This window comes from Aotus nancymaae, unplaced genomic scaffold, assembly GCF_030222135.1.
Source record: "Aotus nancymaae isolate 86718 unplaced genomic scaffold, 86718_ANA_hifiasm-v0.15.2.pri h1tg000008l, whole genome shotgun sequence".
Classification (NCBI taxonomy): Eukaryota; Metazoa; Chordata; class Mammalia; order Primates; family Aotidae; genus Aotus; species Aotus nancymaae.
The window spans coordinates 59,127,057-59,149,073 of NW_026988419.1; the positions used below are offsets into that span (position 1 = coordinate 59,127,057).

Here is a 22,017-nt window from a genome sequence, read left to right on the forward strand (position 1 = left end):
TGAAAAAGGGGTTGCTTGGATTGCTTGCAAAGAAAAGGTAGAGGGAGATAAAACATTTTCTCAAAGTCAGCCAGTGAGGGGGTGGCAAAACCAAAACAAAGATACCAGGTTCTGGGATTTTCTAGCATTAGCCATAGGTGAAAGTCTCTTCATGACCCAAGAGCTGCTGACTGTTGTTTTTCTCTGCCATTCTCTGGCTGGTGGCTAAGGAAACGAACAGCCATCTTCAACAGAACACAGCTGACCATGCTCAAGGACAGACAAGGGGATGATATGTGTCAAAGAAGTTGTGGATGCGGTTTCACCCCATAGATTCCTGCAGGAGAGGGGAGAAGGTGTTTCCTCTTTGGGGTAGGAGGGAGTGACTGGGGGTAGATTAAAGGAGTCTGGATCTGTGGAACGCCTTAGCCTGAAGAAGGCTAAAGAGAATTGCTCCAGCAATTGAAGACAGATAATGACTAGCCTTTGCTCCAAAGACCTGTCAAGCTAAGTCATTTGTGGAAACTTGTTTCTTGTTCTCAATCTTCTCCAGGAAGAAAAGTTTTTGCCAGCTAAGGTGGTAATGACCAACATTTAGGAGCCTCAAGCCCACTGCTAGGTAAAATAGCTATTGGCCTTGGGCACTGAAGCTGTCGGTGCATAGACATTGCTAGTAATCCAGCATTAGTGTTTTTCTTTTTCCTAAAATAAGCAGCAGTGTAGTCTAATTGTACCAGAAAAGCCATAAGTTTGCATTTTAAGGTAGGAACCTGGACTTGCTCCATTAACCAACATCCAAACAATTGCTCTCTCACTGAAGCTCATCTTCCTTAACAGAGGCATTATTACAGCAACCAGCGTATTTTTGTAGACCCTAAGACCTTCTACAAAACATTGGCAATAAAATCTCTTCAAAGTTCCAGTCATCCTGTTCACACCTCAGAATAATGTATTGTGAACTCTAGCTAATTTGTATGGTGATGTTAGCCTCTCAGTTTGAGATACTACCCCAAGATCACTTACTTGGAAATGACAAAGTCATAGACTATTAGAGCTAGAAGAGATGGTCATTTATTTCCACCTTACCACTTTATAGATCAAGAGAGGTCCTGAGAGCATAAGTTATTTGTTTCAGATGTGAGAGGGTGTGCATTTAGGGTCCTGGGCCTTTGTCAACACCCTCTCATTTCTCTCCACCCCTTTAATATGAGTTACAGAACCTGGAAAACCTGGTCCCAAAGCAGTGCACTTACTGGCCATCACTGCTCTCCTTTCTTAATGAAGCATCCTAACAACTGACTCAGAGAGTTCTTTTTGAGGTCACCTTCTCCTGGGGGCAAGGGAAGAAAGACCATTCAACCATCCAAGCATCCTTAACTCAGCTTTATTTAACCTAGAGACAAGGAGAATGTTGAGCTAAAGAGAATGATAGTACTATTTTCTCTTAATGAAATAGCTTCAGACTTTGATATTAGATTGAGAATCCCATTCCAGGCTGTTGGCCTGCATCCTCTTGAGTGCTCCTTTAAATCTCATCATATGTGTAACCTGCAGAAAGGGCTGTTTCCTCCTGGTAAGGAGCAATCCTGAAAGAGAGACTCTCTGAGGAGATGCTCCAGATGACAAAAGCTCAGAAAACCTGGCTAGTGTTGTCAAAATGTGAGTGCAGAAGCTGATAATTTTAACCAACTATAACTTTTATTATATATAGCACTTATCATCTGGCAATGATTTGTTTAGTTATCCTTCTCCCTGTTTGGGTTCAAATTCTGGCCCTGACAATTACTAGTTATGTGATGCTAGGTAAGCTGTTTAACCATGTTCTCCTCAGTTTCCACACCTGCAAAAGTGGTCATAGCACCTGCTTTGCCAAATTATTATGAGGATTAAGTTCAGTGTGTATTTAACTTTCTCTTCCCAGGGCCTACTACCATGCCACACTAATGGGTACTCAATAATTATTCGTGAGTTATTTTATTAGCATAATTTCCAATAAACTTCCTTGGAAGGCTGAACTTAAGTAATTTCTTTGTTACATGATGCACTGAAGAGAAGAATTAGGCCAAGACATGCCTTTCTGTTTATCAGAATGAGCTGAAGATAATGTTTATCTGTAAAGAGAAGTTGAAACCAGATAAACGTTTTGAATATTTTATGACCACATGTGAGAAATGTTAGAATATCTCCATTTCCACATTCAGATATGTTCTTAGAATTGCCTTTTATGTCCCATCCAAGTTGGCTAGAAGCTGATTTGAAGATTTGAATTTCTCCCCAGAAGTTGTAGACCATGGGTACTAGATACTTTTTACTGTCTTGCTTATCCAGCAGTGGCCTCCTTCTAGAATCTTAAGCATTAGAGCCCATATCCTTTATTGGACATGTTAGTACACATTGTCTGAGGCCATCTATAGTTGTCATGGTTTGTCATTTAATTACAATAGATGCACTTTATATTTCAATTGGCCATAGCTCCTACTGGGGAAGGATAGAGTCTTATTTCTCTCTCCCTCACAGGCCTTATCACAGTGTCATGAATTACAGTGAACTATTTGTTGATTGATAGGTCTAAAATTATGTTTGTCCCACACTTTTGAAAGTGTCATTTCTGAAAGGAAAGGTGTTGAATAGCCTTCTCTAGGGATCTTTAAAAATAATGAGGGTTCTCACCTGATGGGGGTGAGGAAAGGAAGGTCTTTCAGGGCAATGAAATGGCCTTTGGTCCTGAAATTGGAATTATTTGAACTTCAGTTCGAATGTACATTTGAAAATAACATGTTAAAAGTATGACAGGATATTCTATTCGGAAGATGGGGCTGGGGCCAGGCCAAGGATGTGGATATACAGAAAATGTTCTTCAGCTCAGAAGAGAAGAATACAGGGCAATTATGAGAACAAGAGCACAGGGTCTAGGGCAAGGCAGTTGGCACATTTTGTCAGGCCTTACAAGTCCAACACACTGGGTCTAGAAGAGAGCAGGAATACTGGTTTTCTATCATGGCCATAACAATACCATAAACTTAGTGGCTTAAAACACCTGTTTCTTAGTCTTAGTCTGTTTTGTGCTGCTATAATGGATTATCTGAGACCGGGTAATTTATAAAGAACAGAAATTTATTTTCTCACAGCTCTAGAGGCTGGGAAGTCTAAGGTCAAAGTGCTGGCATCTGGTGTGGGCCCTCATACTGCGTCCTCACATGGTAGAAGGCAGAAGGGAGCAAACCCACTCCTGCAAGCCCTTTTCGTGGTAGCATTAATCCATACACGAGGACAGAATCCTCATGACCTAACCACCTCCCTAAAATACTCTTCTCCATTTGTAAGTCTCCCAGGCATCTGAGACTTAATATATCCTAAATGGAGCTCCACTATTGGCCCAAAACCTGCTCCTCCTACTGTCTTCCTCATCTTAGTAAATACCAATTCTATTCTAGTGGTTGCTCTTGTCAAAAACTCTGGGGTTTTCTTTAGCTCTTCTTTCTTATAAGCTCTGTTCAGCAAATCCAGTTGGCTCTATATTCAAAATTATATCTAGAATCTGATTATTTCTCACCATCTCACAATGCCTCATCTAGATCCCTGCGGTAACATAGTTACTGATTTTGTTTCTTCTACTCACAATCTATCCTCTGCACAGTAGCCAGAGTGATCTTGCTAAAACATAAGCTAGATCTGTCACTCCTCTGCTCACCATAGTCAGTGTCCCATCTCATTTGAAATAAAAAAGCCAAAGACATTATGAAGGTCTAAGAGGGTGGCCCTATTACTCTGATCTTCTTGTGCTCACCATTATAGGTGTTGCCCCCTCACTGGTGTTCTGGATTATCAAACATCAAAGTTTCCCACCTGGCCATGGCCATGGGTCATCGTGGTGGCAGATTTTAGGTCAGATAGGGGTTCCTGGTCCTCCATGCCTTTTGGCTCACTTCTGACTCCTGTCCCCGTTGTGAGAGTCATCAGAGTCTGAATGTAGGAGATGTTCTTGCCTAACTCAAAAAGTTGATAGAAACATTTCTCCACAGGGTTACATACTCCTCAATACAGTGACAAGCCTGGGGTCATTTTCTGGTACTGCTGCTGTTGTATCTAGTCAGGGCAGTAACTGGAATGGCAGCTGCTTCTGTGATGCACACCAGTTGTTGGAGTCTGAGGAGGGGAAAGATGTTCTTAGAAAAAGGGAAGGGTGGAGTGGGGTGATTTGTACTTTATGTTAACCATGTGAGTCTTCCAGCATCTCTGCTTAGTTGGTTCTACTCTTGGGGATTTCATGCATCTCAAAGTACACAAGCATCTTTGAGAACAATTGTTTCTTGTTGTTGAATTCAGTAGCTGATAGTGAGGTGAAGGATGTAGACAGAGCCTTTCCTTAAAGACTAGCAGGGCTGGGATGGTGTGGGTATACACCCTGTTCCTCCCCTTGCACTGTTCTTTGTACTTAGATGGTTCAATGCATACTGTTTAAAAACTAAACTGACACATTTTAAAAAGTTAATGAACATATAAGACAACAAATTAGTTACACACAAATAAGGCCTAGAATACACACATCTCATCACTGGAATTCAATATCAGTGTGGCCAAGGGAACTGAGAAGGGGGCTAAGATCAGCTCAGGGCCTTTGCAGGACATCCAATATGGCCGTAGGGTTGATGTATGGTGTCCTGCTTTTGTCTAATAGGTCATCGCCTGTGAGCAGCAGTATGACTCTTCCTATGACGCTCGCTGTGACGTCTGGTCCTTGGGGATCACAGCTATTGAACTGGGGGATGGAGACCCTCCTCTCTTTGACATGCATCCTGTGAAAACACTCTTTAAGATTCCAAGGTAGGACACAAGATGGCGCTCTTGACTCATTGGTTCATTGTGAAAGCATCTAGTTAGAGGAATAATAAATAGTTTGTAAGCAATTTCTCTCCAAACCTGACAAAGCCTGATTGTGAAATGTATTTTCTTTGAAAAAACAAGGGGGTGGGGGGTGGCCGGGAAGAGGATGTTCCTGAAAGATAACATACCCCAAGGAATAATAAGACCTTGTTGGAACAATGGTGTATTTTCAGCACTCAGCTTTTTCTGAGATATTCATTTTTTGTACTTTGCATAAGACTACGAATGGAACTGTGGATTAAGTAATCTGTCTAAATACTAGTGTTTTCTTTTTAATTACATACTTTCTCTAGTATTCAGTGAAAACGTATGTGTATCATATGGCTCTATTCACTCAGACCAGCATTGAAATGTATCAGAAAATGTTACATCAGCACTATATCTTACTCTCCATCCCTTGATTTCTTTCTCAATGGAAAATTGTGTGGAAAGAGGTCTGTTTGGTGAGCATTTAAATGCAAGTATACTTTATATTCTGTGTATTCAGTAGGGGTCTGTACAAGAGGTTGGGTTGTCTTTCATTGGAATCAGGCTGATGTATGGCCAGTTCACGGCTCTAGTTACAGAAAATGAAGCTATCCAGGGAGTCCTTCCCAGCCAGGGTGCAGTTTGAGAGATAATTTGTACCTTCCAAATGTCTCTTTCAAAGGAAGACTCTGGGCAGGCTGGGAGTCATTTAACTGCTTTAACAATACAAGTGTTGACCTTTCCTTATCTGCACAATCACACAGCTATCACAGCCTTTAAAAATTTCTCCTGATTGCAATTTGCATTTCTGATTAGGTCTATTTATATGCAGATGAGGCTCTCTGGTGTTCATCATCATAATGTTATCATTTTATACCTAATCCAGATGTGAACAACCACCAACCACTATTCCAGAAATGATTCCCACCCAAGCCAGAGTTAGTCTTTTTGCCTTTTTCGAATCACAAAAACAGGTCACAGTGATTAGAGGAGCAGACGGAGCACCTGGCTTTTTAAATTAATAGTCTGGTGAGCATTCAAAAGGATATAAGAATGCAGGAGCCAAAAGCAGCATTGTGTACAGTAATAAGTCAGAAAATGGGAAATGGTGTCTGGAATGATTTGTGTGTGTGTTTTGATTTTTTTACAGATCGTTTACCCCTCACCATTTATTTAATGTGGCAACATAATTTGCTGAATATCAGGATTAAGGTGTAGCTTCTCATTAGCAAAATAATACGTACTTTTTATAAGAGATCATCTGTATTTTTTTCTTTCTTTTTTAACTATGCGTTTGTATATAGACCAGCCGTTCAAAAATTTCTTAAGGTGATAAATGTGAGGCAGCTAAGAGAGTGTGTGAGTGTGAGTGTGAGTGTGTGTGTGTGTGTTTAAATAGACCCTTCCTCTCCAGTGACTCCACTTAGCTTACTTCTGTGCCCAGCCGAGGTTCTGATCTCTCATAATCTCTAAATTCTCTCACTACTCATCTCTTCCGTCTTGGGAGAAGCCTCCAGTCTCCAGATGTGGGAGTAACTAAGTCTCTACTGCCTGCCTCAGGACAGAAGGGAACCCAGGAATTGGGCAGTTGCTAGAAAAGCATCCTTATTCCAACTTAGTTTAAGGCTTTGTTTCTCTCCTCCTACTGTTACCTCCTGCCCTTTTAATGTCTCTTGGTTTCTGTGCAAATGATGAATCAGATCGAACTAGGCATTGTGAGCAATAATCAGTGAGCAGATTCTCAGTGTGATTATGTGTGCTCATGTGTGTTCAACACTTGCCACTGTCACAACCTTAATGGCTGACTTGACATTCTTGGACGGGAATGATAAGAGGTTTTATTTTATTTTATTTTTTTTAAATCTTAGCATGTTTGCATACATTGTACAGCTTTTTTCTTCCTCAAACCAGGAAAAAGATGTTGGGTTTATATTCACCAAGTTATTTACTTTAAAATTACCCTGTCAATTAGAATTGCACAGTTCTCTTTGAAGAGTTGTGGGTTGACCAAATGTGTGTGTCACATGTGAATACTACTTAATTTTTAGTGCTAAAAATGTATCCTTTCCCCAGAAAAGCTCTTTGATAAAAAGTAGAGAAATTAAGCATTTATGTATTTTTAAAAGGCACTCAAATTATTTACCTATGTGTTTAATTGGAATCAATCTCAGTCTTTCTCTCTGTCTCTGTCTCTGTCTCTGTCTCGCTCTTCCTAATGGAGAAAAGCAAATGACAAATAATGACAAAAATACTTTGAATCTATTTGGCCTCAGAATTATTATTTATTTTCTATTTGAATGTGACTATTTTTGGTGTTTTGGAATTCTTTTCAGTGAAATAGTGAAATCCATTTCAGGTTTGCTGGGATCCAGAATACTGTGTGTGGCTTCTTCTCTGGCTTTCCTCACTGACCTTTTCTCTGCAACCCTTTCTTTACTGGAAATAAATTGAGTAAATTACCAAGTAAGGGAAGAAAATAAAACCTTGACTAAGTCAGGGAAGAAGTATCTTTCACAAGTTAAAAAAGATTTATGGGCCGGGCGCGGTGGCTCACATCTGTAATCCCAGCACTTCGGGAGTCCGAGGAGGATGGATCACGAGGTCAAGAGATCGAGACCATCCTGGTCAACATGGTGAAACCCCGTCTCTACTAAAAATACAAAAAATTAGCTGGGCATGGTGGCACATGCCTGTAATCCCAGCTACTCAGGAGGCTGAGGCAGGAGAATTGCCTGAACCCAGGAGGTGGAGGTTGCGGTGAGCCGAGATCGTGTCATTGCACTCCAGCCTGGGTAACAAGAGCGAAACTCCGTCTCAAAAAAAAAAAGAAAAAGAAAAAAAAAAAAGATTTATGAGTTACTGAAGTGCTGGTTACCCGTGAGCCTCAGATGTCAATAAAACAAGTAATTAGGAAGGTTCTCTGGGTACTGTCAGGAAATATGAAGCAACTTGCCTGGATGTGGTTGATTTGCCTGTACTTGGGTCTCCTTGCTCTTCCCCTCTCTTCCTTTACCCACCTTCTCCTTTCTCTTGACCTTCACATTGGAAGATGACACACAGAGTCATGATGACCTGGCTTTGAAATACTGCGTGACTCACAAGCTTTCCCGCTTTGCAAACACACAGAAATTATCTGCTGATTGGCAGAGCATCCACTATTTGCTGAACCTGTCAGCATGTGTCATCTTGTCTAATGCCTTTGCTCCAGAAACGTCACCGCTCTCTGACTGTCACTGCTCTGCCTGCTGCTATTTTTCCCCAGGAGTTATAAGAGAGCAAATGAATGAAAATCACTTCTCTCAACATCAGTGGATTCAAATCTCTCTCATGACTCTTTACTGAGGACTTCTTTAAAATTCCAGTGGCTTAAAATGATCTTGAAGATGACCTGGATATATTTTTACTTAAAAAGAGATTTATTTCATAGATATAATTGCAAGAACCAATACAGTTAGTGGAAATACACAATTATATTGGTCTCTTGACAACTGGTTCTCTCTCCTTAGCTTAGCGTCTTTGGCTAATGACCCTCTAGACTTCAACAGAGGGGAGTGAGGAAGGTGGTGGGGACCAGTGTGAGTGTGTTCACTGGTCAGTCACTGAGAGCTGCATCGCCTGCCCGTTTATCTGGGGCTAGGTAGCAGCTGACTCTGTCCAGTACCTCATCTCACATTGAATACTTCCACTTTATTCCTTATGGAAAAATGCAGAATGTTTTTGGGATTCTCGGCAGAAATGTCTTTGGCTGGAAGTGGACAGCACAGACTGGCCCAAACATTCCAGTCCTTGAAGCTGGTGATTCTCCCTTCCTAAAGAGAACTTTCCCTGCAGCACACAGTTCAAAAAAAGGAGAACTCATGATCATCACCAATTTGCATTTTGACTTGTTTTCCTCATTCAATCTAGGTTGTTCCAAGTCACCTGGACCCAACTGTATTTATTTCTTAGGGCTGCTACAGCAAAATTACCACAAACTTGGTGGCTTAAAACAGCCATTTATTCTCTTACAGTTCTGGAGGCCAGAAGGCCAAAATCAGCGGGTCAGCAGGGCCACACTCCCTTTGAAGACTCTATAGAGAAGAATTTGTCTTTGCCTCGGCCAGCTTCTGGTGGCTCCCGCTTTCCCCTGGCTTGCGGCAGCATGACTCCAATCTCTGGCTTCATCTTCACACGGCCGCCTTTCCCATGTCTTGGGTCTCCTTTTCTGGTCTCACGTACGGACACAGACTTAGGGCTTATCCTAATTCAGAATGATTTCATTTTGAGATCCTTGCCTTAATTACATCTGCAAAGATTCTTATTCCAAATCAGGTCACATTCTCAGATTCTGAGTAGACTTATCTTTTGGCAGGGTGGCGGCGGGGGGGTGGGGGTCACAGTTTAACCCTTTACACCAACTTTTATGTTCACCAAATTCCCTGAGAAACTAATCTGGGTGCAAGATACAAGACAGCTCAATGATGATGGAAAAATAATAGCTGCTAAGATCTGTCAAGTGCTAACTAAGCAGCAGGTACAGTGTTCTGTGTTTTAGAAATATAAATGCATTTAATTCCCACAGCAGCTCTGTGATGTGAGTACTGTTACCACTCCTTTTTCCAGATGAGAAAACTCAAGGCTGTTAAGCAGGCTTGCTGGCCTCTGGTCATGCACCCAGTGAGGAAAAATGATTTGAATCTGAGAAGTTTGACTCTAAAGCCCACATATTTTGCTACTACATTGAAAAGTTAAAGCCCTTCCTTAAATTATATTATTTGTTAAGGAATTATATGTTGAGCCCTGAGGGGACTGGGGCATATAGAAATGAATAGAAAGTGGTCCTGCCCTTTCTATTCATCGGAGGGAAGACAGTCTGATGTCTTTCCTTCTACTCCCAATTTTAAGCTGACATTATTAACCTGAAAGTTAGAATTTTATTAGAATCATGACTGAATCAGCCAAGAGACTGAAGAACAGAAATCAAGAGTATCATCATAGGTGAACCAAGGCTGTCTTCGGCTCATTGATTTATGACCCCCAAACCAGAAATCTCTCCCTTCTCCAAACTCCCCTTCAGGCAACTGCTTTTTATTTCCTAATTTGGAACCCTTAAGGCAAGTGTTTAAACTGAAGAACTGTGAGCATATGTTATATAAAAGCAGAAAAATAGTTCAAAATATCATTATCCTCACCCAGAAGTTTCTGTCCCATCTCACCTTCCTTGCAAACCTGTATCTTCCGTGTCAGGGCTATTTCTAGTATAGCCAGCATCTTCTCCCCCTTTGCCTTTCTCTTATTGTTTCTCTTCCCTTTTATTCATTCATTCATTCATTCATTCATTCGTAAGAAAAGCTCATTCTTGGTCCTGGGGAAAAATGGAAATATGTTTCTGGCATCCTAAGTTGGAACACATTTTCTCATGAAAGCCGTATCTTAAATGGCTATTTAGGAGGAAGCAGTAGAATAGCTGAAGTTCCCTACTTTGGATGCATTGTTAGATTTTTGTGGCTAAATAGAGCTGAATGACCTGGTCTAAGGTCTTGAACTTTCTCTAGAGCTTTATGTTTATGGAAAAAGAAAATGCTTTCCAAGTTCTACATTACCAATTTACAAAAGCACTTTGGAGCACAATCCACTGGGAACTTGGGAATGCCCACGTCCTCTACCCTAGTATACCTTTAACTTTGTTCGTCCAGACTCAGGTTTGGGTTGGGTGCTTGAGTTGCAAAGATGACAGAGTTTTTGCTGTTAAGGAGCACATCACTTTGCTGCCTCCTCCTCATTTATTGGTAAAGGTGAAACAGACAGAATTTAGATAACAAAAAGGAGAAATCAGATTTTTGGGAACCCAGGGTCTGGATCCTCTTGGACTGCCTGGATGCTGTGGGTAGTGGGGCTCAGATGGACAAATCACCACTTGAAACATTTGTGTCTATGCGAAAAGCTTTCTCAGGGACTCAGTGGCTACAATATTGACTCTTGTCCTGAAATAGGATCCTTGGGTTAAATTTTTATCTTACATAGGCATTTATTTTTATTTTTTATTTTTTTGGAGATGGAGTTTTGCTCTTGTTACCCAGGCTGGAGTGCAATGACACGATCTCGACTCACCGCAACCTCTGCCTCCTGGGTTCAGGCAATTCTCCTGCCTCAGCCTCCTGAGTAGCTGGGACCACAGGCACGCGCCACCATGCCCAGCTAATTTTTTGTATTTTTAGTAGAGATGGGGTTTCACCATGTTGACCAGGATGGTCTCGATCTCTTGACCTGGTGATCCACCCGCCTCGGCCTCCCAAAGTGTTGGGATTATAGGCGTGAGCCACCACGCCCGGACCATAGGCATTTTTTTTTAAAGATTCCTTTTGATTCTGACTTTCCTAATTCCCAAACCACATTGTTCCTATACAGGAAGCAGTAGTCTGTCTGCTTCTCAGCTGTGAGACTCAGAGGCAGCAGGGAGCCCTGAGTCACCAATAATTGTCTTACTATTACAGAATTGTCACAGGACATTTTCCTTTAGGGCTGTGAAAAAGAAAGAAAAGAAATTAAAACTAAACTATTGTTGAAGTGTAATGAGTGAGGGGTGGTGAGTGTTTAATGGCACAGTGAGACTGGATTTGCCCTGGGGAGTGTTGGTTTCTCTTCACCAACCCAGGTCACTTAGCTATTGGCCTTTGAGCAATGAATCCTCACAGTCCAAGCTTCACTCATAAAGCACGAAGTGCTAGAAGAATTAACATCATTTAACATTTATTGAGTGCCTAATAGCAAAAAAAAAAAAAAAGTTAAAATATTCCAGTAGAAAAACAATTATCTTTTATGAATCTTTTTCTTTCTTTGGGAGATTTCTAATCCCATTTTTAGTGGATTGCCTTGAGTATGTACCCCCTGCAGACCCCCAGAATATCTTCTGGGTCTAGGACTTGACATTCCATTTCCTTGGGAACCCAGTGGCTGGAGGCATCTGGCAGAAATGCCCCAGAAGGCTTTCACTCTGTGGAACACATTTCCAAATTCTTTATAAATTTGAATTGAGCAGCTGGGGATATTCAATCCTGTGGATGTGCTGCTTGCTGCCCGCTGCCTGAGTTCTGGCAGGCAGGGGGAATTTAGCTTTGCAAGATTTCAGTAGGGGATCAGGTGGCAAAGCAGGAGCATGCCTTCAGGGACTTTGGGTCCCCACCACCACTGAGTAAGACACTCACCCTGAGAGAAAGGCCAAAGGTGCAAGGTGTTGACTCACAGCGCTATCTGTGTTTTCTTCTCATTACCCTGGTTTCATTATTTTGGCACCACTGACTGTGGCTAATTCCAACCCAGCTCCAACCTTTGCCCACGGAGAGATGGGCAAAGATGTAGGCAAGGAAATAGAGCTCAAAATTGTACTAGAGTTGAGGCACCCTAGTTTCCTCACTACTCCAGAAAAAACTAGGAACTAAAGGTGAGGAATAGTTATAACTGCCCCTATGGGTTGGCATAATGGTAGGGGCAGGAGTAAGACAGGGATGAAGAACAATAAGGTGGTAGTATAAGGAAGGCTCTTCACAGCTGGAGCTGTCCATTCCTGGAAGATCCTAGAGTCAAGTGAAGCCAGTATCATTAAAAGGCTAATATAGTATAGTGGTCCAGCATGGTGGTTTGTATCAGTTAGCTACTAGTATGTAACAAATCACTCCCAAACTTAGTTGCTTAAACAACAAACATTTATTAATTTTTATGAATCTATGGGTTCTCTGGGTGGTTCTGCAGATTGGCTGGGCTTGCTCAAGCATCTGTGGTCTGCTGAGGATTTGGCTGGGTTGATTGGTCTAGGATGGCCTTGGCTAGGATAATGTGGCTCTGGTCCATGTGGTTTCTTATCCTCCAGCAGGCTACCCTTGAGTTGTTCTCATATTGGTGACGGGGTTCTAAGCATAGATAGGGGAAGGAATAGAAGATTGGACCAGTTTTGCAATCAAGCTATTTCAGTGTTCTGTAGTCAATCTGCATGGGTTCAACTAGCAGCTCCACCACTTTCAATTTCACCAGTGTTAACTTGACCAAGTTACTTCATGTGTCTGTGTCTCAGTGTCCTCCCTTATAAAATGGGGATATGAGTAATATCAACTTCACAGAGCTATTGTGGGAGTTAATGAATGTAAAGTGCTCGGAATAATTCATAGTAAGCATTCAATTCATTCTGGGTGCTACCAAAGAAAATATCTCAAGGGCATATTTATATTGTAAGGAATTTTCTTTCCCTTGTAGCTGAAGAATTGAAAGCCTCTATTCAAAAAGAGCCACCCATGAGATCAGTTATTTGAAATGAACTAATTGATTGATTGATGATTGTGTGAGGTATTAAGAGAGAATGAAGGCTGATTTCTCAGTAAGTCCCTACTACTTACATTGCATCTATGTGAAGGACTCTGCCATTAGTATCCATTGTCACAACTCTTTGTAAATAGGTACACTTTTAAAAGACATGGTCATACACACCTTGCCCTCACGCACATACGTGAATGCTGTGACAGGAACTGTACATGTGGAAGCAGGACTGGCCTTAGTCTCCACTCCTATGATGTCTACAATGAGTGATGATGCTGTCATCCTCTGAAAAGAACTAGGGCCATGGTGCTTTTCCTTTGCTATCAATTCTATCAATTTTTGTGGTGGCTTTGTGCTTGGTTGATGAGTTGTATGATTGGTCTTGGCTGCCTCCTTCTATAGGGTCCTTTTAGCCCCCTTGGTAGGTTCAGTCTTCTCCAGGGTTCTAGAAATTTTTTTTTTTTTTTTGTCTGTAGGTAAAGGAGTTCTAAACTTAGGGTCACTGATTCAAAATTGAGTCCCATTTTGCTCCTATTTTGTCTAACATAGAGAGGAATTTTTTTTTCCAGCCCAACCTGGAAAGGCTTGAAACATTCGCAGATGGAGACAGAAAACTGAAGCCAGGTGAGAGAATTGTAAGGAGAGTACCTGATTGTTCCAGATAAGTTCAGGTTTCTTAGGGGAGGAGTGATACTCCCGGTACTGAGGGAATATACAAGTGAGGCTGCTGCCCCATCATCAGCGCTCTTAGAATTCTGGAGAACAGGAACAGTATTAGGGGAGTGGACAAGGGATAACGTGCTTCAATTCTTCAAAAAAAAGGGAAGAGGGCAGAGCCTGCAGACTACTATCCGGTGAGCTTGACTTTCATCTTGGGATAATTACTAAGACTTTTTTTTAAAATTTTCTCCTTGAATAGTGTGTGAATTCTTAGAAGAGAAAGCTGTGATCACTAGGAATTAGCATGGATACATTGTAAACAAGCCATGTCAGACTAATTTTTTAATTTGGTGTTATTGTGAGACTGGTATGAATGGGGACTATCTTAGACATAATATATTTGTATCTTTGGCCTTAAGTAAAATCTACTGTGATATTGTAGTGGCTAAGATGGGAAAACATAGACTGGAGAATGGCAGTAGTGATGGATTCACAACCCAGGAAAAATTGTGTTGAGGAACACTGGGTAATTGTGTCAGTGTTAACACATTGGGTGGGGGAAGTTCTGGAGGCCTGAGGCAAGACTCTGCTGACCATCCTGCCATCTGAACATTTTTAAATATTTAATGAGTTGGAGGACATTGGCAGCCTTTCTGTCACATTCAAGGAAGGGGTGGTTGGTATGCTGGATGACAGACTTGGGATCCCAAAATATCTTAGTTGTTAAAGGCCATGGGGGTCCCTAACTAGCAAATAGAACCCTTGGAAACCCTGGTGAGCTGTACAGGCTGACAGAGCCATGACTTAATAGCCCATGGTGAAAAATGAATTTATTTGTAGCTGTAAGCCTAGTGGGTGTCAAACAGTAAGACCATCTTGCATGTTGAACATGAGGTTTGGCAGAGCATCCCCAAAGTGGGGGGATGCAAGATGGTCTTACCACCATCCCCCAAAGTGGCTCTGTCCTAGCCAGATGGGATGATGTCTTCCTTCTGAGTACTTCTCCCAAACTGCCAAAAGGGAGTCTTACCCCGGCAGAACTCTAGACCTGAAGCCAACATTTCAAACTTGGATTCAGATACCTGGGTTCTGGTTCTGCTCCTGCTCTGTTACTGTTCCATCATTTCACCTTTCAGAGGGGAATACATGACCACCATTCTTGAGCAAGAATGTTTTGCACTCAGATAGCAGGGCTTATATAAACAGTTTTCTTAAGTATCCTCTCTACACTCTGTGGCTTCTCAATAGAGAGGAATGAGACTGGTCACAACTGCAGGGCTGGGGCCACTCTCTACAGCAGCAAGTCTCACCAGGACAGGGTCCTCAGTCCTTGCTGTAGATGAGAATATCCTGGGAGCTTTTCAAAGATACCAGTGCCTGGGTATCATTCCCCAAGAATTTCATTTAATTGGTTTGGGCCAAGTTTAGCATTTATATACTAATACAATTGATTTTACAAATATATTTTTGGAATTACATGCATATTATTTTATATTTACAAGTTTCCTAGATGATTCTGAAGGGATTGAGTAAAACCCTTCCCTGAAACAGCTATCAGACCCTCATTTGTTTTTTTGTTGATATTTTAAAACTGCAAAGTCTCCCTCTGGAAATTCTTGCTCCTACCTTCCCTATTCCCACCCCATGGTTGAGAATTGAGAAATGAGAGATTATATCAATGGGACTGTATGAAGAATGTAAAGGTAGAAAAAAGGTTTCTAGCAGAATAGCCAGTGGTGACTGCTATGGGTTGGACTGTGGTGTGCCCCCCACAAAAAGATATGTTGAAGTTTTAACCTCCAGTACTTTATTTGGAAATAGGGTCATTGTGGATATGATTAGCTTACTTAAGTTGAGGTTTTGCTGGAGCAGAGTTGATCCTTAACCCAGTGTGACTGGTGTTTTTCTAAGAAGAGGAAACTTTGGACACACACACACACACACACACACACATAAACATCATATAGACAGACACACAAGAAGATGGCCACACTGGAAGAGGCAAGGAAGGATCCTCCCCTGGAGGCTTCAGAGGAGGCATGGCTCTACCAACACCTTGATTTTGGATTTCTAGCTTCCAGAACTATGATAACATAAATTTCTATTGTTTAAAGCCACCTGGTTTGTGGTACTTTCTTATGGCAGCCCTAGGAAACGGGTACAGTGACTATCTAGTTTGGAGTCCATTGCTCCTAGTAGTATCCTGGAGGTCTGCCCAGGGCATGGTTAGGGATGGGACAGCTGGAGGCCAGAGGGAGGGAGGTACTTTTCCTTGGAGAGTCCTAGTAGGTGGGTATGGGGGTTAGATTAGCCACCCTTCCATTCTTCAACCCATAAGTGGCATTTCTGTAGAAGTCAAGACACTCTTACATAACATGCTTGGCAGGTCTCAGTCTGCTTCTAGATAGGAAGTGGGCACATGAGAGATTCTTCCTCTCCCTCGCTCCAGAATGCTGAGCCCTTCAGAGTGGAGAAGGGAGCTCTACATTTCATCTCTGAGTTCTTCCCAGACTCAATACTTCCAGAATGGAGTACAGAATAAAGACATGGCTTTTAACCTTCAGTCTTTCCATCTCAGAACAAAGTAGTACTTGGGGGCATTGAGAGGTGGCTGTTGTGGCCTATCTGAGACAGGTCCTCTGAAGTTGGTGAGGATTTCTGAGAAGATTCATGTGTCCATTTGGACAAAGGTCAAGCACTTGTGGAATATGATCCAAGGAGCAGCACCATCTGCTTCTTATGTCCCAAAGAGGCTTAAAACCTGCAGAGGGCAGGTTGCATCCTGGCATCATGCTTCATCCTGCTCATGTGGAATGGGTGTCAACTTCTACCAGGCCTCATCAAGGTTTTGTTCTTTATCTCCATGCCAAGCAACTGGCCCATTTAGGGTGTCTTAGTCCATTTCAGGCTGCTGTAACAAAATACCTGACTTAGACTGGGTAGCTTATAAACAAGAGAAATTTGTTTCTCACAGTCCTGGAGGCTGGAAAGTCCAAGATTAAGATGCAAGCACATCTGGTGTCTGATAGCGGCTCACTTTCTGGTTCATAGATGGTACCTTCTTGCTGTGTCTTCACATGGGGGAAGGCATGAGGGGGTCTCTCTTAGGCCTCTTTGGAAAGGGTACTAATCCCATTCATGAGAAGTCTGTCCTTATGACCGAATTTCCTCCCAATACCCCATTTCCTATGATAATCACACTGGTAATTAGGTTTCAACCTACGAGTTTTGAGGGGACATAAACATTCAGACTGTAGCACAGGGAATGGAAAGGAGCACTGAGTGGGGAGTCCCTTCCTGAACTCTCCTCTCTTATTGCTTCCTCTGCCTCTGAACCTTCAGCTCTTGCTTCCTCTGGCCTCACATTCTTGGTGGAAGTTTGTCTTGCTCTCTGGATTCATGGTTCCCACCTCCCCCTCTTCCTGTGCCCTTTGGGCTGGAAGCTCTTGTGTTCATGCTGCATTACTCATCAGTCTTGATTGGCAAGGCCTCTGCTGGCTGCCCTTACTCCTACAGTCCGCACTTATCTCTGATGAAAATATCTATTTCTTTCCTCTTTCCTTCTGAAAGAGTGAAGGGATAGCAAATCTCCCACTTGAGGGGCTGAGGAGGGGTTTAAAATGAGTCACACTTAGGCCTCCAAGTCACAGGGATCCTGTCTGCATGATAATATTGCTTTATATTTATGTGGTTATGCTGTCTTCAGGCTCAGTCCCATACTAGCAACATCTGAGCTGCATACCTTTTGTGTTAGTTTCAAGAAACTATAGTAACAAATTACCATAAATTCAGTAGTGTAAAACAACACAGATTCATTATCCTATAGTTCTGAAAATCAGAAGTCTGAAGTTGGTCTCCCTGGGCTGAAATCAAGGTGTCATAGTGCTGTGTTCCTTTCTGGAGGCGCTAGGGGAGAATCCGTTTTCTTGCCTTTTCCAGCTTCTAGAAGCTGCCTGCACTTCTTGGCTTGTGGTTCCCTTCTATCTTAAAAGCCACTAATGGCTGGTTTAGTCATTGCATCACTCTGACACTGTCTCTTCTACCTCCCTCTACCCTCATTTAAAGACCCTTTTGATTATACTGGACCCACCCAGGTAATCCAGGATGATCTTCCTATTTTAAGGTCAGCTGATTAGTAACCATACCCACTTGTTATCCTCTCTTGCCATGTAACCTAACATTTTCACAGGTTCTGGGTATTAGGACACAGACATCTTTATTCTGCTTACAACACCTCCCAAAGTATTGCCCAAGAATTTTTAGAAATCTTCAAGAGCGCGTTCCTTATGTGCTCATAGCCATTTTGAGCTATCATTATTGTGTGGCCTTTGCCTTTTCTCTCTCATCAAGTTCTTCTTTGGCCATGTTTACTGCGTGGTCACCTACCATCAGAACATCCAGGCTTTTGCGGGCTACTCATTCTGGTTACTCCCAAAGCCTCTAGTCCTGGGTGCCAAAGCACTGGGTTCCACCCAGAAAGGGAGGTAGCCCCTATCCTGAGCTCTGAGCCATTCTCCACCACTTAGGTCCCTGAGCCACTCTGGTTGTGCTGTGAGCCTCACTATTTTGGCTCTCCTCTCTCAACAGAGTAACATCAAATCCCTCTATATAAACAGGCCCTTCTATTTTTATCCTTATTCTTTTAATTAGTCCAAGGAGTTAGAGCGAAAACAGATCCGCACTACCCCGTCCACCTTCCTCCACGTTTCCTCTGCCCCAAACATAACCCTTTTGGCCTCAGCAGTTTAGAAACAGATGTATTCATATCAATATTTTCTTCAGGGAGAAGAGGAATAAGGGAGAGTTACTAACTATTCCTGTGGTCTTCAATATGGCAGCATCTGAACCAATCCCTCGGGTGCAGAAAGAAAATATTAGAACTTCTATTCCTAGGTATTTCAAATCTAAAAACAAGAAAAACAAGAAACAAATTATGCTTTCCTATTACTAAGTATAAAGATAATCATTGGTGCTTTTGCTCAGTCCAAACATTGGACAGTCCTGTCTGGTTGAGTTTACAGATGAATCTTGAGGGAGTTCCACAGCAAAAAGGCTGAGGAAACTCCTCTCATGGGTTCAGTTCTAGGATTCTGGAAAGCATTTTCATTTAAGGGTGCCTTGTTAGTGGTTATATGGCAAATGTCATTGAGTTTCAACTAAAGAGACCTTTACAAAATGGACAAGTGGCTTTAAAATATTTCTGCAATGAAACCTCTGACTGAATCTAATTCTGCTAATATAAGCAAAAGTGAGCAACAGAAAAAAATGGCTGAAATGATGATACTTCTCTTCCTAGGACAAGCTCTTCATCAGCCACATGAGGTTAAGAACAATGACAGCCTAATCAGATCTGCCAAAAAATCATTAAAAATTCAAAATTACCTTGAAGATTATTTGAAATATGGATTTATATCCACTATTATTGATATGGGCCCTCTTCATAAGTGTGTTTTATGCATGAAGTTATTAGCATGACACCATCAAGATTATTCAGCATTCAGATCAGAAAAATAAACCATTACAATTCAAATACAAAATATTTTGCGGGTACTGTTAAAATGTTATTTATTTCACCTTATTCATTTTAAAATTTAGTAACGCTTGTACACAGTTGATAAGAAAGGAAATAGTTATTGGACCATGTACTCAACATTTGTTAGTGATGAAGTGTGCAGTCAAAAAAGCTTGGGGACCAATTGTGTACAAGTGTTACTAAATTTTTAAATGAATAAGGTGAAATAAATAACATGTTTTAACAGTACCCCCAAAATATTTTGTATTTGAATTGTAGTGGTTTATTTTTCTGATCTGAATGCTGAATAATTTTGATAGTATCATGCTAATAACTTAAACCAGTAGCTTTGGGCCCCGGTTCAGCCGCTGTGAAATGGCAAAGTTCCCTGATCCCCACTGCAGGACGTGACAGGGGTGTGGCTTTTCTGTCTGGTTGCTGCTGCTGCTCAAACCCATTACAGGAAGGGGAGCATGCAGATGGACAGGTGCAGAAGCCCAAGTAGGTGTGTGTTACAGTGCATTCCTTTAGGCTTGCCATCTGTGGATGGCTTAAGTGTTAACCAGCTCAGTGGACCGTCTGCCTTTTTGCAAGGGTCAAGAGGATTTGTGGCAGAAGTATAGTGCCACAGAGTTCCTTTACTCACCCCTCCCTGAAACCTTTTTCAGAACCAGGAGCTGGTCCTAGTGCTCAGTGTCTCCATGTGGGCTTCCCAGCTTCCTCCCTCTTCAATCACCTCTCTTATCAACTTTCAGTGTTTTTTCTCAAAAGATCTGTTCAAAGTGTGATGATTTACTGGATATTTTGGTTTCTCTCAGTGGGAGAGGTGCTTCCTGGCTGCATCTAGTCAGCTATCTTGTCACTGCCCCCACAACCCTCACCAAAAGAGCTCTTGACAGCATCACCAGTTTCCTCCAAGTTGTCATATCCAATGGTGAAATCTCAATCTTCACCTTGCTTGACTCAGGAGCATTTGATATAGTTGACCATTTATTCTCTTTCTTAGCCCTTTCTTCCTTGGCTTCTGGAATACTACCCTCTTTTATTCTTCTCTTATCTCAATGGCTACTCCTTCTCAAGCTCCTTTCCTGGTTTTTCTTCATCTTTCTTATCTATAAATATGGGAGTAGACCTCAGGAACTCTTGTCTTCTTCATATACACCCACTGTCCAGGTAAATTCTACTCATCATTAACTATCTGGTCTCTGATGACTCCTACATTTATGTCTCCAGTCTAGATGTCTCCACAGAACTCCACTCTTGTATCAACTGCATACTCAATGTCTCCAATCAGATGACAAATTTGCATCTCAAACTTAATGTCTGAAATGGAACTCTTGATTCAGCTGCATACTCCCACCAAGTTAGCTCCTTGCACAACTGTCTCCAACTTGGAAAATGGAAACTCCTGTTTTCCAGTTGCTTGAGCCAAAAATCTTGAGATTTTCACTAAGTTCTCTCTTCAAGCTGGTGCTTGACCTAGAGGGGTTAGAGGACAAAACTAGTTGAGTGTGCCTGCTTCTGGGGCAGACTCTTCTTCCCAAGGTGTCCTGGGAAGAGGACACCTTGTCCCAACTTCCCATGGCATGAGCACATAACCCAAGGATATTGAGCTTGGGATATTGAGATCTGTGGCCAGAGCTTGAGTGAGAGAGGAGGCCCCAGTCTCAGAACACAGAGAGGAGTGAGGCACAGGTTCATGTGCCAGCATGGGAACTGGGTATCCCGCCCTTTGTAAGACCAGTCTGGGAAGTGTGTAGCCTGTTGGCTAGCCACAGCTTCTACCTGAGGGAGACCCATCTCCCTGAACACCTGGAATGGTAGGTGCAGAAGGCTTAGGACAAAACTAGTTGGGTGGGCCTGCTCCTGGGGCAGAAATTGGAGGGAGATCTGGTTTGGCAAGAGAGAGCTGGACAGACCCTATAGTCCTCGGCTGGGCTAAAGGCCCCAGGCCATAGGTGCCACAACAGCTGCACACCCATGGCACTACTGCCCTACCTGGGGATCCTATGCCCTTGACCCACTGCATCATCAGAACACCTGCACACATACTTCATTACCCACTCTGACTCTGCCAACCTCAGAGGACCAGTGGGTCTCCCTGTGACCTAATCTTTGGCTTGAGCTACTGCTAAGAGAGGTGGGAGTACAACCCGCCAGGGTCCCTCTTGGGGCTGAGGAAACACAGGTGCAATGTCAGTGATTATAGGAGGCTCCCCCAAAACCTAGGAATTGATACGGGAGCCTTCTCTTGTGCACCTCCCCACTATCCCCACCATCTCTCCCTTCCCAGAGCACTGCTGTATACACACTGAAATACAAAAGAGGCACATAACTAAGAGCCTATCTGCTGGCACTTACTCTTAAGCACTGTCTACTGGATTGCAGCCTGAATTATACAAAATAAGTTCCTTCAGCACCCAACACCTGTGAAACTCAGTACAGGAAATTAGCTACAACCAAGGAACCCATACAGAGCTCTGGCCCTCTGAAAGCACCAGAAACGTGGCCAATTGACTGTATACAACATACACCACAGTCAAACCCTGAAGGGAAAAAAAACCACAACAACCCAGAACCCCATTCAAACAACAGCGAAGTCAAAAAGTAAAAGAAGCACCAGCCCCCTCAGATGAGAAGCAATCAGCACAGAAACTCTGGCAATTCAAGAAATCAGAATGTTTCATTACATATAAAGGATTGTACTAGCTCCTCAGCAATAGATCCTA

General features: G+C 42.4%; 1 protein-coding gene across 4 annotated transcripts in view; it reads left to right on the top strand.

Moving 5' to 3' along the window:
- Positions 1-22,017, top strand: part of MYO3B (myosin IIIB) — a 493,214-nt gene that overhangs the window by 63,085 nt on the left and 408,112 nt on the right. For all 4 annotated transcript variants that reach the window (XM_021668991.2, XM_064373364.1, XM_064373366.1 and 1 more), the window contains one exon: positions 4,658-4,803. In XM_021668991.2, the coding sequence (XP_021524666.2) occupies positions 4,658-4,803 (146 nt within the window). The remainder of the gene's footprint in view (positions 1-4,657; positions 4,804-22,017) is intronic.